Source organism: Anomaloglossus baeobatrachus, chromosome 4 (assembly GCF_048569485.1).
Source record: "Anomaloglossus baeobatrachus isolate aAnoBae1 chromosome 4, aAnoBae1.hap1, whole genome shotgun sequence".
Lineage (NCBI taxonomy): Eukaryota > Metazoa > Chordata > Amphibia > Anura > Aromobatidae > Anomaloglossus > Anomaloglossus baeobatrachus.
In genome coordinates this window covers 252,928,452-252,945,980 of record NC_134356.1, presented here as the reverse complement: position 1 = coordinate 252,945,980, position 17,529 = coordinate 252,928,452, and the positions used below count along the sequence as shown (strand labels likewise).

At 47.8% G+C, this 17,529-nt stretch overlaps 1 protein-coding gene across 5 annotated transcripts in view; it reads left to right on the top strand.

The window, feature by feature from the left end:
- CEP290 (centrosomal protein 290) overlaps positions 1–17,529 on the top strand; it is a 451,099-nt gene that overhangs the window by 357,727 nt on the left and 75,843 nt on the right. For all 5 annotated transcript variants that reach the window (XM_075344782.1, XM_075344781.1, XM_075344784.1 and 2 more), the window contains one exon: positions 13,749–13,872. In XM_075344782.1, the coding sequence (XP_075200897.1) occupies positions 13,749–13,872 (124 nt within the window). The remainder of the gene's footprint in view (positions 1–13,748; positions 13,873–17,529) is intronic.

Below are 17,529 nucleotides of genomic sequence, written 5' to 3'. Positions count from 1 at the left end.
TGCTCTGCTATACATCTTTCCCTCAGCACCCAATTTTCCCATGATATCAGAACATGGGAAAGCTGGGTGCTGAGGGAAAGCTATATAGCAGAGCAAGCTTCTTTCCCTCAGCACAAACGTTTCCCATCCCATGCTTGTAGCTTTGTCCTCCCTGGTATATAAATCTTCAAATACTATAATGGCCACCACATATCATTCCATATAGTATAATGGGTCTCACATAACCCTTCATATATTGAAATGCACCCTCATAGTACTCCATGTATTATAATTCACCTCCCACAGTCCTCCATGTATTATAATTCACCCCATAGTCCTCCATATATTATAATGCAGCCCCCATAGTCCTGCATGTTTTATAATGCACCCCCATAGTCCTCCATATATTATAATGCATCCTATAGTCCTCCATATATTATACTGCACCCATAGTCCTCCATGTATTATAATTCACCCCACATTTCTCCATATATTATACTGCACCCCATAGTCCTCTATATATTATAATGCAGCCCCCATAGTTCTCCATATTTTATAATGCACCCATAGTCCTTCATGTTTTATAATGCAGCCCCTTAGTCCTTAATATTCTAGTATGCAGCCTCCATACCGTTTATTGTACTCCATAGGCCTCCATATATTATAATGTAGCCTCATAGTCCTCCATGTTTTATAATACAGCCCTTCATATTATATTATGGTGCCACCATACCATTTAATGCACCCCATGGGCCTCTATGTATTATAATGCACCCCCAAAGTATGTATAAGGTGTCTTTTTCATATTGTATTATGCAGCCCACATCATACCGTTTAATGCACCCTCATAGGCCTCTGGCCACTTTGTACTCACTGATTTAAAAAAAATAAACAAGTCCTTCAGGGGCGGACACTGAGAGCAAAGGGCCCTTGTGCAAGAATTGACCATGCCCCCCTGTCTACACCTCCCCCCTGCCTCTTGGGTTCTTCCATTTTACCATTTTAAGCTTTATTGTGCTCATCCATACACAATTATATACAGTACACGCAACATAGGTATGTATGTAAAATCAAACCGACAGCTCCAATAAGTGTATACTCACTTCTCTGTTTCTTCATAAGCTGTTGATGACCCATGGAGTTTTTCCTGCTCTTCTCCTGCTGTGAATGTGGAGCTGTGCGGCCTACATCTTCCTGCTGCCCCTCAGCTCTGTCCGCCACTCTTCTCCTCCAGAAATCAGCTCCACACACGCAATTTTAGGAATCAGCACCTCTTTGGCTGTGGCCACCATCCTCTCCTGAGTAGTGAGTGCCGGCATCTTCTCACCTGCGCTCTTAGCGGGGGGAGGGGCAGAGTGTCCTGCAAAGCTGAGAGCTGCAGGGAAGAATGGCATGGACCTCTTGATGGTTCCAGGGCCCATTGGCAGAGATGTCGAGTGCAGGCACAGGGGGAGAATAAGGAAGGATAGAACGAGCACTCCGCTCCAGCCTTCTTTATTGCTGTTTGTGATGATGTGTGAGGGTGAACCCGGTGCCGCCGATGAAACCGGGACCCCATAGCGGCGATGTAGTCTGACACTGAAAAGCGCAGCTCCTCTCTCACAGATAGGAACTGGCTGATTCTCTGCAGGGTGGGTCCCAGGCCCCTAACCCTGCTGAGCTCTCTGCGACCGCTGTCGTTATACCCCTGGCGGCGCTTTTTTCTTTGACAGTTTAGAAAGTGGGTCCCACTTGTCTGTTCAGGAGTGCACCTCTACCAGATAGCTAACTTTTTGATTGCTGGAGGTCGGCTCTTGCTTTCTTCATTACCAGTTTAGAAATTGGGTCCCACTTGTCTGCTCAGAAGCACACTGCTCCCCAGCCAGCTGACTTCCTGATTGCTGGAGGTCGGCTCTTGCTTTCTTCATTAACAGTTTAGAAGTTGGGTCCCACTTGTCTGCTCAGAAGCACACCGCTCCCCAGCCAGCTGACTTCCTGATTGCTGGAGGTCGGCTCTTGCTTTCTTCATTAACAGTTTAGAAATTGGGTCCCACTTGTCTGCTCAGAAGCACACCGCTCCCCAGCCAGCTGACTTCCTGATTGCTGGAGGGCAGTGCTCTCTTTCTTGATTGACAGTTTAGACCAGCGTCATCATTGAGCTATTAGCCTGAAACTCCGTCTCTCAATGCTGCTCTATGAGGCAGCTTTGCCTCTGAAGTATTGGGAACTGCAAGTAATCGGGAGCTATTGGGAAGAGCTTGAAAGCACTGTGCATTTTTGTCACATTTCTGATATTTTTAAAAATGAATGCAAAACCTATTGCCGTAAATGTACCATTATCATAAAATATAATGTGTCACAAAAAACAGTCTCAAAATCACTTGGATTTGTTTATTCAGTGTGACAAGTCAGATGTAAAAAGTTTTACCCGGACACTAAGAGGATAAACAATAAAAACTAAAATTTGAATCATCAGGGAAACGGAGGAGAATTGTAATTAATAGTAAATGACAAAAGTACTTGTTTCTTTGTCGCTCCATTGGGAGACCTAGACAATTGGGTGTATAGCTTCTGCCTCTGGAGGCCACACAAAGTATTACACTTTAAAAAGTGTAACCCCTCCCCTCTGCCTATACACCCTCCCGTGGACCACGGGCTCCTCAGTTTTATGCTTTGTGTGGAAGGAGGCACACATCCACTCATGCATTCTCATTCATAGTTATGTCGGATGGAAGAAAAGAGGACCCCGATGGGGCCCCCGGCATGTTCCCTTCTCACCCCACTATGTCGGCGGTGTTGTTAAGGTTGAGGTACCCATTGCGGGTACGCAGGCTGGAGCCACATGCCGTCTCCTTCACCATCCCTTATGCGGCTCTGGGAGAAGTGGGATCCTGAGCGGTCATCCATTTGCTGGGACCGTGCTCCATCCGCAGCCCCTGGTGGAACCTGCCGGACCAGAGCCTCTTCAACCCCAGGGACCGGGCCCTGCAACTTGAAGGTACTCTGTGTCCCCATGGGGGGACTGTACAGGGAGCGCACCTTCTTCCCGGAAGCCGCGGTAGTTGTAAAACTGTGGAGCCCGGCGGACTTCCGCGCCGACCGTGCCTGCTTGTCGGGCGCGGCCTCAAATTTAGTCCCCGGCTTCGCCGCGGCCTAGTCGCAAAAATCCCGCCCCCGGGCTTGCCTGTCAGGGGTAAGGGCGGGATTACGGACATGACGTCGGATGTGAGGGCTGGAGCATCCTGCATGGCTCCCTCCCCCCTCATTGACCACTGTGGGGACCCCAGATTCCCGCTCTTTGCTGGCACCGCCCTCGGCCCCACTCCTCCCCTGAGAGCTCCGGCGGCCATTTTTTGGCATTCTGCCGGTGGATGCTTCTCAGTTACACAGCTCTGCAGCTCCGGGGGATCCACGACAGGGAATCTGGAGGACACGCTCCGCTCGTTAGCGGTCGGTAAGCCCTACTGGTCACCCGGTGCTGGCCCCCCTAGGGTGCCGGAATAGATACATATATATATATAATAGATATATATATCTGTTCGGTCAGGCTGTATACCCTTTTCCCATATACCCTCAGTGGTCACTTTCCTAGGAGACAGCAGCATGTCGTCCACAAGGAGCAAAGCTACTAAGGCACAGGTTTTTTTCGCGGCCTGTACCTCTTGTGGGGCTATGTTGCCTGCGGGATCCACCTACCCTCACTGTGAGCAATGCTCGACTCCTGCCTCGCTTGCTCAGCCGGAGCCTCGGGCACTTGTGGGCCCCTCGGCTCATGTAGTTCCCCCTGCTCCCCCTGAGCAGGCTGCAGGGACAGAGTCACCGGTGTTGGCCTCTTTCGCTGAGAAACTCTCTCAGTCACTTTCTCAATCCATTGCACAGTTTATGGACAAATGGTCATCTAAGCTCCTTGAGGCTTTGCAGTCCAGACCGGGCCCTTCACAGGACTCCTGCCCGGACCGCAGTCCCAGACCGGCTAAGCGGCCTCGCTGGGACTCTTCCCCGGCCTCCTCACGCTGCTCGGGATCCCAGCTTGAGGACTCTCAGGAAGACGAGGCGGACGTGGGAGCTCAGGGCTCTGACCCTGACTTCGCCCTTAACCTTGATGCACCTGAGGGGGACGCCTTAGTAAATGATCTTATCTCGTCCATCAACCAGGTGTTGGATCTCTCACCCCCGCCTCCTCCTGCAGAAGAGTCGGCTTCTCAGCAGGAGAAACACCAATTTCGGTTCCCCAAACGTACGAGCAATACGTTTTTTGATTACTCTAACTTCAGGGATGCTGTCCAGAAGCCCAGAGCGGTCCCGGACAAGCGCTTTGCTAAACGGCACACTGACACGCGTTATCCCTTTCCATCTGAAGTCGTTAAGGGCTGGGCACACTCTCCCAAGGTGGATCCTCCAGTCTCCAGATTGGCTGCTAGATCCGTTGTGTCTGTTGCCGATGGCTCATCCCTGAAGGATGCCACTGACAGACAGATAGAGCTCTTGGTGAAGTCTATCTATGAGGCCACGGGCGCGTCTTTCGCTCCGGCCTTTGCGGCTGTGTGGGCTCTCCAAGCAATCTCGGCTTGTCTAACTGAGATTAATGCTGTCACACGGAATTCTGCTCCGCATGTTTCGTCTTTGACCTCTCAGGCATCAGCCTTTTCGTCCTACGCCATGAACGCCGTCCTGGACTCCACTAGCCGTACGGCGGTAGCATCTGCTAACTCCGTGGCAGTCCGCAGGGCCATGTGGCTGCGCGAATGGAAAGCAGACTCGGCTTCCAAAAGGTTCTTAACTGGTTTGCCTTTTTCTGGCGACAGTTTATTTGGCGAACGATTGGATGAGATTATTAAGGAATCCAAGGGAAAGGACTCCTCCTTACCCCAGTCCAAACCTAAGAGACCTCAGCAGAGAAAAATCCAATCGAGGTTTCGGTACTTTCGTCCCTCCGCCAAGCCCCAATCCTCTTCGTCCAACAGGCCGGAGAAAGGCCAGAGGAACTCCTATGCGTGGCGGTCCAAGTCACGCCCCCAAAAGGCCGCAGGAGGCACTGCCTCCAAGACGGCCTCCTCATGACTCTCGGCCTCCCCTAGCCACATCCTCGGTCGGTGGCAGGCTCTCCCGCTTTGGCGACGCCTGGTGGCCACATGTTCAAGACCGATGGGTGAGAGACATTCTGTCTCATGGTTACAGGATAGAGTTCAGCTCCCGACCTACGGCTCGTTTCTTCAGAACCTCTCCGCCCCCCGCACAGGCCGACGCACTTTTTCAGGCACTGGCCGCTCTAAAGATCGAAGGAGTTGTGATTCCCGTTCCCCTTCAGGAACGTGGTCGCGGATTTTACTCCAACTTGTTCGTGGTGCCAAAAAAGGACGGGTCATTCCGTCCCGTTCTGGACCTCAAGCTACTCAACAGACATGTGAGAACCAGACGGTTTCGGATGGAATCTCTCCGCTTGGTCATCGCCTCGATGTCACAAGGAGACTTCCTAGCATCGATCGACATCAAGGATGCTTATCTCCATGTGCCGATTGCACCCGAACATCAACGTTTCCTGCGTTTCGCCATCGGAGACGAACACCTCCAGTTCGTGGCATTGCCTTTCGGCCTGGCGACAGCCCCACGGGTTTTCACCAAAGTCATGGCATCCGTCGTGGCGGTCCTGCACTCTCAGGGCCACTCGGTGATCCCCTACTTAGACGATCTCCTAGTCAGGGCCCCTTCTCGGGTGGCGTGTCAACAAAGCCTTACCGTCGCTCTGGCGACTCTCCAGCAGATCGGGTGGATCATCAATTTCCCAAAATCCAAGTTGACACCGACCCAATCACTGACTTACCTCGGGATGGAGTTTCATACCCAGCCAGCGTTAGTCAAGCTACCGCGGGACAAACAGCTTTCTCTGCAGGCGGGGGTGCAATCACTTCTTCAGAGTCAGTCACACCCCTTAAGGCGCCTCATGCACTTCCTGGGGAAGATGGTTGCAGCTATGGAGGCAGTGCCGTTCGCGCAATTCCATCTACGGCCACTCCAATGGGACATTCTTCGCAAATGGGACAAGAGTGCGGCTTCCCTCGACAAGAACATCTCTCTTTCCCTTGCAACCAAAACATCACTTCAGTGGTGGCTCCTACCCACATCTCTGTCTCGGGGAAAATCCTTCCTACCCCCAACCTGGGCCGTGGTCACCACGGACGCGAGCCTGTCAGGTTGGGGAGCGGTTTTTCTCCACCACAGGGCTCAAGGAGCCTGGACTCCGATAGAATCGTCCCTTCAGATCAATATCCTGGAGATAAGGGCAGTATATCTAGCCCTATTGGCTTTCCATCGGTGGCTGGAGGGCAGGCAGATCCGAATACAGTCGGACAACGCCACTGCCGTCGCCTACATCAACCACCAAGGCGGCACTCGCAGTCGTCAAGCCTTCCAGGAAGTCCGGCGGATTCTGCAGTGGGTGGAAGCCACAGGCTCCACCATCTCCGCAGTTCACATCCCGGGCGTACAAAACTGGGAAGCAGATTTTCTCAGTCGTCAGGGCATGGACGCGGGGGAATGGTCTCTGCACCCAGACGTGTTTCGAGAGATATGTCGCCGCTGGGGAACGCCGGACGTCGATCTCATGGCGTCACGGCACAACAACAAGGTCCCGGCCTTCATGGCACGGTCTCAGGATCACAGAGCTCTGGCAGCGGACGCTTTAGTCCAGGATTGGTCGCAGTTTCGACTGCCTTATGTGTTTCCCCCTCTGGCGATGCTGCCCAGAGTACTACGCAAGATCAGGTCCGACTGCCGTCGCGCCATTCTCGTCGCTGCAGACTGGCCGAGGCGGTCGTGGTATCCGGATCTGTGGCATCTCACGGTGGGTCAACCGTGGGCACTTCCAGACCGCCCAGACTTGCTGTCACAAGGCCCGTTTTTCCATCTGAATTCTGTGGCCCTCAACCTGACTGTGTGGCCATTGAGTCCTGGCTCTTAGCGTCTTCAGGGTTATCTCAGGATGTCATTGCCACCATGAGACAAGCCAGGAAGCCAACGTCCGCCAAGATCTATTACAGGTCTTGGCAAATCTTCCTATCCTGGTGCGCTGATAACGGTTTTCCTCCATGGCCGTTTGCCTTACCCACTTTTCTTTCATTCCTACAATCTGGAATGGACAAGGGTTTGTCCCTCGGCTCTCTCAAGGGCCAAGTATCTGCGCTCTCCGTGTTTTTTCAAAAGCGTCTAGCCAGGCTTCCGCAGGTCCGCACGTTCCTGCAGGGGGTCTGCCACATGGTCCCACCTTACAAACGTCCGTTGGAACCCTGGGATCTTAACAGGGTCCTGACGGCTCTTCAAAAACCACCTTTTGAGCCGCTGCGGGATGTCTCTCTCTCACGTCTTTCGCAGAAGGTGGCCTTCCTGGTGGCAGTCACATCACTTCGGAGAGTGTCTGAGCTTGCAGCGCTGTCATGCAAAGCCCCCTTCCTGGTTTTTCACCAGGATAAGGTGGTTCTGCGTCCTGTCCCGGAATTTCTCCCTAAGGTGGTATCCCCTTTTCATCTAAATCAGGATATCTCCTTGCCTTCCTTTTGCCCTAATCCAATTCACCAGTGTGAAAAGGATTTGCACTCTTTGGATCTAGTGAGAGCACTCCGGTTCTACGTGTCTCGCACGGCGCCCCTGCGCCGTTCAGATGCGCTCTTTGTCCTTGTCGCTGGCCAGCGTAAGGGCTCTCAGGCCTCCAAGTCAACCTTGGCTCGGTGGATCAAGGAACCGATTCTCAAGGCCTACCGTTCTTCCGGGCTTCCGCTCCCTTCAGGGCTGAAAGCTCATTCTACCAGAGCCGTAGGTGCGTCCTGGGCATTGCGGCACCGGGCGACGGCTCAGCAGGTGTGTCAGGCAGCTACGTGGTCTAGTCTGCACACTTTCACGAAACACTATCAAGTGCATACCTATGCTTCGGCAGACGCCAGTCTAGGTAGGCGAGTCCTTCAGGCGGCGGTTGCCCACCTGTAAGAGGGGGCCGTTTTCGGCTCTTTTTATTGAGGTATTCTTTTACCCACCCAGGGACTGCTCTTGGACGTCCCAATTGTCTGGGTCTCCCAATGGAGCGACAAAGAAAAAGGGAATTTTGTTTACTTACCGTAAATTCCTTTTCTTCTAGCTCCTATTGGGAGACCCAGCACCCGCCCCTGTGCCCTTTGGGCTGGTTGTTCTTTTGTGTACACATGTTGTTCATGTTGAATTGTTCTTTTGGTTCATGGTCTTCAGTTCTCCGAACATCCTTCGGATTGAATTTACCCTAGACCAATTTATAAGTTTTCTCCTTCCTGCTTTTGCACCAAAACTGAGGAGCCTGTGGTCCACGGGAGGGTGTATAGGCACTTTTTAAAGTGTAATACTTTGTGTGGCCTCCAGAGGCAGAAGCTATACACCCAATTGTCTGGGTCTCCCAATAGGAGCTAGAAGAAAAGGAATTTACGGTAAGGAAACAAAATTCCCTTTTTTTCCAAGCACTTTCTAACAGTAGCCATCAATGAAGATGTGACTAACCCTTTAATGTGTCAATTTAACCCCATTACGACCGCGTTACGTTTTAAAACTGCACCAAAAAAGGGTACTTATTCCTTTCTGCCGTTTTAAAACGGCGGGCAGAAATAAGTGTATAGCGCCCCCCAGCCTCAGAAAATCTCCGGGGTTTCAGCTACCGGGGGTAGCTGAGACCCTGGAGATCATGATTCGGGCCGGTTTTTCCGGTCCCCAGTCATGTGATGACCGGTATACACCGTATACCGATCATCAAGTTATAGTAAATGACCGCGCCGGTAAAAAATGATTTATCTCCCATCTGGCATGATCAAACATGCCAGATGGGAGATAAATCTTTTTCCCGGTTCCCTCCGGTCCCCTCGGTATCCCCAAAGTGCCCCCCCCCCCGACCCCCAACCCCCTCCCGAAAATCCAAGATGGCCGCGCGCACCGGCGAGCACAGCAGCGCGCCGGCCACATTTACACTTTTCTTATGGTTTCTGTCGTATGTGCCATAACACATGCGACAGAAACCTGCTCCCCAGGCCCTGCCGGGTCCCCCCCTATCTCCCCCAGTGTTCCCCGGTGTCAGACATACCTGTCGGAGCGCTGATCCCCCGCGGCCCCCTCCTCCGGCTCCTTCACAGCAGACGCTGACACACGTGCAGAGCGCAGCTGTCAGCTTCCTGTGTTCAGAGACGCTGGCTGCTGCTGCTGCTGCTGCACGGAGTCTGCAGCTGTGACCCGGGGAGAGTGAGTGCAGATTCTTTGCACCCACTCTCCTCAAATGGAGGGTCTGCAATACTAGAAAATGGGGGATACGTTCCCTGAACGTGTCCCCCATATTCTAGAAGGTCCAGAGTCGACGTGGGACGTCCAAATGGATTACAGCGGATTTTTTTTTTCTTTGCAATAAATTGGTCAATCAGGGAATGTTTTGGGGAGTGTTTTTTCAAATAAATTTTTTTTTGTTGTCAATTTTTTTTTTTATTACTGTCAATTAGTTATGTCGGGTATCTGATAGACGCCTTGACATAACTAATTGCTGGGCTTGATGCCAGGTGACATTACACACCTGGTATCAACCCCATTTATTACCCCGTTTGCCAACACACCAGGGCGCGGGATGAGCTGGGGCGAAGCGCCAGAATTGGAGCATCTAATGGATGCGCCACTTCTGGGGCGGCTGCGGCCTGCTATTTTTAGGCTGGGAAGAGTCCAATAACCATGGCTCTTCCCATCCTGAGAATACCAGACCCCAGCTGTCAGCTTCACCTTGGCTGGTGATCTAATTTGGGGGGACCCCACGTTTGTTTTGTTTTTTTTAATTATTTATTTATAAATAATTTAAAAAAAAACAGCTTGGGGAGCCCTCCAAATTGATCACCAGACAAGATGAAGCTGTCAGCTGTGGTTTGCAGACTACAGCTGTCTGCTTTACCCTAGCTGGCTATCAAAAATAGGGGGGACCCCACGTCATTTATTTTAATTATTTTTTTTTTTTTGGGCTAAATACAAGGCTAGGCATCCTTTAGTGTCACATGAAAGGCACTAAAGGGCGCCAGCTTAGAATATGCAGGGGGGTGGGACGTTATATATGTTTGACATCTATCCATTCATCCATTGTAGCATTTTAGGCTGTGTGCCCACAATCAGGGTTTGCAACGTTTTGGGCGCAGAGTGTTTTCCCTGCGTCCATAACGCTGCGTTGTGCAGTAGAAGCACAGTGGCAGGATTTTTAGAAATCCCGTGCCCACTGTGTTTCTTTTCTCCGCAGCATAAATTGACCTGTGGCGCAGCTTCCCAAGCCTCAGCATGTCAATTTATGCTGCGGAGATGAGTGTTCTCTGCAGGTAGAATAGAACTAAAGTCCACAGCAGCCTGAACCCAAATCGTGGGCATGGGCAGCTGCGTTCTCCCGTGGACAACACTCACATCTCTGCAGGAAGGCTGACACTGTGTACTAGACGCCGTGTCGCTGGATCATGGCCACATAGCCTAAAGGCTACTTTACATGCTGCGATATCGGTCCCGATATCGCTAGCGTGGGTACCCGCCCCCATCTGTTGTGCGACACGAGCAAATCGCTTCCCGTGCCGCACAACATCGCACAGACGCGTCACACATACTTACCTGCCCGGCGACGTCGCTGTGACCGGCGAACCGCCTCCTTTCTAAGGGGGCGGTCCGTGCGGCGTCACAGTGACGTCACTGAGCGGCCGCCCAATAGAAGCGTAGGGGTGGAGATGAGTGGCCGGAACATCCCGCCCACCTCCTTCCTTCCTCATAGCGGCCGGGAGGCAGGTAAGGAGAGGTTCCTCGTTCCTGCGGCGTCACACATAGCGATGTGTGCTGCCGCAGGAGCGACGAACTACATCGTTACTGCTGCAGTATCGATAATCGAGAATGGACCCCCATGTCACCGATGAGCGATTTTGCACGTTTTTGCAACGATGCAAAATCGCTCATCGGTGTCACACGCAGCAACATCGCTAATGCGGCCGGATGTGCGTCACCAATTCCGTGACCCCAACGACTCCACATTAGCGATGTCGCAGCGTGTAAAGCCCCCTTAACAGTGAGAAATTTGTTGCTACAGCAACATTTTTGTGAAGTTCCTGTGGATTCAAAATGTTTACTATACTCCTGAATAAAATCCTTGAGGGGTCCAGTTTCCAAAATGAGGTCACTTGTGGGGGGTTTCTGATGTATAGGTACCCAAGGGGCCCTGCTAATGTGACATGGTGCGCGCAATTTACTTCAACTTTTCCAAAATTCAAATGGTGCTCCTTCCATTCCAAGCCCTCCCATTTATCCAAACAAAGGTTTTTGGCCATATGTGGGGTATCCCTGCGCTCACAAGAAATTAGATAACAACCTGTGGGGTACACGTTTTGTTGTTGCCTCTTGAAAAAGTGAAAAATGTGTCGCTAAATCAACATTTTTGTGAAAAAAATGAAAATTTCAATATGGCAACCTAAGCTTATCAAATTCTGTGAAGTATTCGTGGATTCAAAATGCTCAATATACACCTAGATAAAAGCCTTGAGGGGTCTTGTTTCCAGAATGGGGTCACTTGTGGGGGACCTCCACTGTTTAGGTACCTTAGGGGCTTTCCAAATGCGACATAGCGTCCGCTAATTATTCCAGCCAATTGTGCAGTCAAATGGCACTTTTTCCCTTCCGAGCCCTGCTGTGCACCCAAACAGTTAATTTCGACCACACATAAGGTATCAGCATACTCAGGAGAAATTGCACAATAAATTTTATGCTGATATTTTTCCGTGTACTCTTGTTAAAAAAAAGCTATCTGGTTGAAGTAACAATTTTGTGGTAAAAATATATTTTTTTTATTTTCACAGCTCAACATTATAAACTTCTGTGAAGCACCTGGGGGTTCAGGGTACTCACCAAACATCTAGATAAATTCCTTGAGGGGTCTATTTTCCAGAATGGGGTCACTTGTGGGGGACCTCCACTGCTTAGGCACCTCAGGGGCTCTCCTAATGCAACATGGCGTCCGCTATTGATTCCAGCCAATTTTGCAGTCAAATTGCACTCCTTCTCTTCCGAGCCCTGCAGTGTGCCCAAACAGTTGATTTCCACCACGTACAAGATATCAACAAACTCAGGAGAAATTGCGCAATAAATTTCATGGTGATTTTTTTCCTGTTACCCTTGTGAAAAAAAAAGCTACCTGGTTGAAGTAACAATTTTGTGGTAACATTTTATTTTTTTATTTTCATGGCTCAACATTATAAACTTCTGTAAAGCACTTGGAGGTTCAGGGTACTCACCAAACATCTAGATAAATTCCTTGAGAGGCCTAGTTTCCAATATGGGGTCACTTGTGGTGTTTTTTTGCTGTTTACGTACCTTAGGGGTCCTTCAAATGCGACATGGTGCCCGCAATCTTTTTCAGCCAAATTTCCTTTCCAAAATTCAAATATTGCTCCTTCCGTTCCAAGCCCTTCCATTTTTCCAAACAAAGGTTTCAGACCACAAGTGAGGTATCACCGCGCTCATAAAAAAGTGGGTAACAAACATTGGGGTCAAATTTTTGGAATTACCTCTTGAAAAAGTGAAAAAATTGATGCTAAAGCAACATTTTTGAGAAAAAAATGAAAATTTTCAATGTGACAACGTAACGTTATCAAAATCTGTGAAGTACCTGTGGATCCAAAATGCTCACTATACCCCTAGATAGAAGCCTTAAGGGGTCTAGTTTCCAAAATGGTGTCACTTGTGAGGGGTTTCTGCTGTTTAGGTACCTTAGCGGACATGTAAATGCAACATGGTGCCCGCAATCTATTTCAGCCAAATTTGCTTTCCAAAATTCAAATATTGCTCCTTATGTTCCGAGCCCTCCCATTTGTCCAAACAAAGGTTTCTGACCACATGTGGGGTATGGGCACGTTCATAAGAAAGTGGGTAACAAGTTTTGGGGTTCATTTTGTTGTGTTATTTCTTCTAAAAGTGAATAAATTTGGGGTAGAGCAACATTTTAGGTAAAATTTTATTTTTTGCTTTTTTTCATTCCACTTTGCTTTAGATCCTGTGAAGCACCTGAAGAGTTAATACACTTTTTGGATGTGGTTTTGAGTACTTTGAGGGGTGCTGTTTTGAGAATGGTGTCACTTTTAGGTATTTTCTGTCACTTAGGCCTCTCAAAGTCACTTCAAATGTGATGTGGTCCCTAAAAAAATGGTTTTGTGAATTTTGTTGAAAAAATGGGAAATTGCAGATGAACTTTGACCCCTTCTAACTTCCTAACCCCAAAACATTTTGTTTCAGAAATTGCGCTAATGTAAAGTAGACATGTGGGAAATGTTATTTATTAACTGTTTTGTGTGACATAACTCTCTGGGTTAAGGGCATAAAAATTAAAAGTTTGAAAATTGCAAAATTTTCAAAATTTTCATCAAATTTCCGATTTTTTCACAAATAAAAGCAAAAAATATCGTTCTAAATTTATAACTATCATGAAGTACAATATGTCACGAAAAAACAATGTCAGAATCATTGGGCTCCGTTGAAGCGTTCCAGAGTTATAACCTCATAAAGTGACACTGGTCAGAATTGCAAAAAATGGCCTGGGCATTAAGGACAAAACTGGCTTCGTCCTTAAGGGGTTAAGTTCATTATCCATTACAATCCAATCTACAAATGATAATTTTTGTTTACAAAGAAGTATTAATCATCTTCTCTACCCTAATAGTTGTTTTAATCCAATACTTTATTCCCTTTATTGTCACATTCATTATTTATAAATATATATCTTTTTTTTTTTTTTTTTGCAGAACAAAGCAAGCTTTACCTCGTGATTCTGTGGTGGATGAACTACACTTAAAAAATCAATATCTGCAAGAAAAGCTCCAGGTATTGGAACGCCAGCTTTCAAGGGACAACCTATCAAGACCCTCTGTAAGTGCCGTGATACATATCACTTGAAATTGCTGTAATGGCTTAGCTACTCCATGGGATGTATTTTGTTAACTGTTTTCCATCTACTTTTGCTGAGTGCGGGGTGATTCTGCCATGTCGGTGAATATCAGCTAAGTAAAACTGGATGTGGAGATTTATCAAACTTAGGTCAGAAGTAAAGTGAAGAAGTTGCCTGTAGCAAGTGTTAATATAATATTACTCCATATAAGATATATAGTCCCCTATTTATAGCAGTGTGACTGGACACTAATTAGTATGCGGTATACGGCAAAACATGTGAAAGTATGGGAGTTTGAGTGTATCAGACAATGAATGTTCTCAGTATGACAATTTCAATTGACCCTCCTACATACCACCTTATGCTAAGTAAACTCAGCTTTACAGCACCACATGTGTGACCTAAACTAAGTGCATGTACAAACCAAGGCGCTTGTGCCTAAAATCCTACTCGTTTCCTCTGCATTATTTGTCTTTGCCCAGATTTGTCATGGGTATGTAGCAGCTTATTATATTAACTAGCTGCATGATAAGTATGGCATTCATTCTGATATTATGCCAACATAATGGCAACCAGACTACCCTGTTTCCCCGAAAATAAGACACTGTCACACACTCACAACATCCGGAGATACCACATGCTTCCGGCCATGTGATCCTTGGCAGGTCCTGGAAGATCACTGCATGCACAGTATCGCCGCCGAGAAGCAAGCGATATCACTGGATGTTGTGAATGTGTGGATGCGATCTGATGTGTGTGTGAGGTGTGTGTGAGAGTGAGTGTGATCTGATGTGTGTGTGTGCGTGTGTGTTCCGCTGCAGGACCATGATGCGCTCACCTGCTCCCGGACGGCTTCTGGTAAGTATGATCGGGGGTCTTCTTTCTTCTGTCTTCTCTCTTCTGGGGGTGCCCGCTGCCTATAATGAAGTGTCCTGCAGTGTCTTTAACTCTTTCACCGCTGCATGACACTTCATTATTGACCGCAGCTATGTCTTATTTTCAGGGGATGTCTTATATTAAAGCTTCCCTGAAAACTCCTGGAATGTCTTATTTTCAGGGGATGTCTTATTTTCGGGGAAACACGGTAGTAAAATGAATAAAAAAAAATGTAAAAAAAAGTCAAAAAAAATATGAAAAAAACCCTAAACATTCAAATCACCCCCTTTTTGCCCCATTGAGGCTAAAAGTATAATAAAAATACACATTTTTGGTATTGCTTCCTTTAGAAATACCCGATATAGGAAAATCTAAAATCAATTAGTCTGATCGGTAATAGACGTAGTGAGAAAAAAATCTAAACGCCAAAATTATGGATTTTTTTGTCGCTGCATCATTGTATTAAGATGCAATAACAGACTATCAAAACATCGTATCTACGCAAAAATGGTATATTTATATTTATCAGCTGAAGACGCAAAAAATAATCCATCACTGAGCCCCAAATCCTGAAAAGTGAGAACGCTACGGGTTCCGGAAAATGGCAACAAAAGCGCAATTTATTTATTTATTTTTTTTTTTATTTTACAAACGTCTGAATTTTTTTCACCACTTAGATAAAAGTAACACTATACATGTTTGGTATCTACGTACTCGTAGTGACCTGGGGAATCGTAATTTGAGTTCAGATTTACCATATGGTGAACACAATAAATAAAAAAAACAACAACGTTCAATTGCACTTTTTTTGCCATCTAACCGCAGTTGGAATTCTTTCTTTTTCCCATTTTCCAGTACAATATGGGGCAAAGTGAATGGTGTTGTTCAAAAGTACAACTCGTCCCACAAAAAAAAAACCCTTATATGGCTATATTGATGGAAAAATAAAAAAGTTATGGCTCTTGGAAGAAGGGGAGCAATACACGAAAAGTGGAAAATTGCTCGTGGTGAATGGGATTCCAGGAAGAGAAAACTAAACTATGGGATAGGAGAGTGAATGGACCCATACTAGATTTTTAGACATTAATGGAGTGCAGGGAGGAGACCATGGTGTCCTGTACACTTGATATTTCCGTGAGGAGTTCAACACTACAGCATTACTGCTACTAGGTGTATTTTGGTTTCAGCTGGTAAAATGTTATTTTTCAAAACAGCAGTGGATATTTATGCCATGAACCAAAGTTATTATGCACTTTAGACACTTGACGAAGGGTTGTGGCTTGACAGGGAAAGAGAGTGATTTATAGAAAAGGGGGTTTGGCCATGGCACAGATTTTTGGAGCAAAGTAAGGCTTGGCGAACATCAGCGGTATTCTGCCGCAATGCCAGATCCGTCAGAAATGAGGTACAGTTCACTACAGTGGAATCACGGCAAGATAAGGTCGCATGTGACCTTATCTTGCCGCAGTGTCATTTAACTGTGTTGAACTGTACCGTATTTCTGACAGATCCGGCATTGCGGCAGAATACCGCTGATGTGAAGCCGGCCTAAGCCAGTTGATAGGTGGTGTAAAACAAGGCCAAAGAGTCTCACCTTGAGCCAAATATGTTACATGACATGAGCCGCAGTGGTAAGATTGAGTCCTTTTAAGACAGCCTACTCTTAAAGGGAGTAATGTAAACCCCAGCACTCGAATGAAGACAAAAAGGATATATATGCAAGTGGATTTATTTACAGACACACTGCAAAAGGAACCTAACCAAAGCAACAGCACCAACGTTTCGGCATAGAGCCTTTTTCAAGGTTGTTGCATCAATGGTCAGAACAAGGAAGCACGGGTCACGAAGGACAACCAGATGTACACAAAGAGAGGTAAGGTTCCACACGTTTGCAGAGTGTGCTCGTTAGTGAAGGGGTGACAGGGTCACTATAGAAGGTGGATGGACGCCTGCAGTGGGAGTTCGTGGCTGGCATCAGTGGCAGGGAGAAAGGCTGCAGCGGCGCTGCAAACGTGTGGAACCTTACCTCTCTTTGTGTACATCCGGTTGTCCTTCGTGACCCGTGCTTCCTTGTTCTGACCATTGATGCAACAACCTTGAAAAAGGCTCTATGCCGAAACGTTGGTGCTGTTGCTTTGGTTAGGTTCCTTTTGGACTGTGTCTGTAAATAAATCCACTTGCATATATATCCTTTTTGTCTTCATTCGAGTGCTGGGGTTTACATTACTCTGTTTATGGCCTTCTTCCCCCTAAGCACCTCAAGTGAGTGGTTGAGCCTGAAATTCTCAAATACTTACTCTTAAAGGGAATCTGTCAGCAGGTTTTTGCTGTCCCATCTGGGAACAGCGTGATGTAGAGACAGAGACCGTGATTTCAATGATGTCACTTACTGAGCTGCTTAGTGAAGTATTGATAAAATCACTGTTTCTTTGTCGCTCCATTGGGAGACCCAGACAATTGGGTGTATAGCTTCTGCCTCCGGAGGCCACACAAAGTATTACACTGAAAAGTGTAACCCCTCCCCTCTGCCTATACACCCTCCCGTGCATCACGGGCTCCTCAGTTTTATGCTTTGTGTGGAAGGAGGCACACATCCACTCATGCATTCCTATTTTAGTCAGCAGCAGCTGCTGATTTTATCGGATGGAAGAAAAGAGGGCCCCCACAGGGCCCCCGGCATGCTCCCTTCTCACCCCACTACATCTGCGGTGCTGTTAAGGTTGAGGTACCCATTGCGGGTACAGAGGCTGGAGCCACATGCC